At 45.4% G+C, this 579-nt stretch overlaps 1 protein-coding gene across 1 annotated transcript in view; it reads right to left on the bottom strand.

Moving 5' to 3' along the window:
- Window positions 1-579, bottom strand: part of LOC107577073 (sorting and assembly machinery component 50 homolog A-like) — a gene marked incomplete at its 3' end in the record, with an annotated part of 4,275 nt that overhangs the window by 749 nt on the left and 2,947 nt on the right. The window contains exons 11-13 of the mRNA XM_016263185.1: window positions 370-573; window positions 147-288; window positions 7-31 (exon numbers count right to left, since the gene is read on the bottom strand). Coding sequence (XP_016118671.1) covers window positions 7-31; window positions 147-288; window positions 370-573 — 371 coding nt within the window. The remainder of the gene's footprint in view (window positions 1-6; window positions 32-146; window positions 289-369; window positions 574-579) is intronic.

Genomic DNA, 579 nt, shown 5'->3' with positions numbered 1-579 from the left:
TCCAGCCCCAAACTGCACTCCATCACATATCCTGAGAGACAAAACGCATCAGTATATTACAAATTCATAATAGTAGGATAATGCTAGTACATTAAAAGTGTAATATGTGGTTGTGATTGATTATGTGAGTATCTATGATTGTCTACCTGTCTCCCCTCTGGACGCCCATGGGAATGCAGTAGTTGAGCTCCAGCCGAGCGATGTTCCCTAGACGCAACACAATACCCGCTCCATAAGACCAGCGGATACATTCGGCCAGCTTGCTCAGGTGTGCCCTGGGTCCTTCCCCTAGTGGATGATTTCAATTATAGCAACAATTAAGTAAAAGAAGGAAAAAAATTATGACCTTTGCAGCCTTCTTTATCGTACCATAGTTGAGGTTACACAGGTTTCCGGCATTTAGGAAGAAATGTGTCCTGAAAAGTTCTCCGAAGCCGCCTCTACCTGGCCTGAATGGGAGAGGGGTGTACAGATGAAGCCCTCCAGCCCAATACGCCTCCCCACCGAGGTAATCGCCTGTCATCAAAGTGAGACAACAAACCTTAGTTGTGAATATCGAGATATTGAGCTTCACTGTCA

This window comes from Sinocyclocheilus grahami, unplaced genomic scaffold, assembly GCF_001515645.1.
Source record: "Sinocyclocheilus grahami isolate Dianchi unplaced genomic scaffold, SAMN03320097.WGS_v1.1 scaffold5040.1, whole genome shotgun sequence".
Lineage (NCBI taxonomy): Eukaryota > Metazoa > Chordata > Actinopteri > Cypriniformes > Cyprinidae > Sinocyclocheilus > Sinocyclocheilus grahami.
This window is presented reverse-complemented; position numbering and strand designations above follow the sequence as displayed.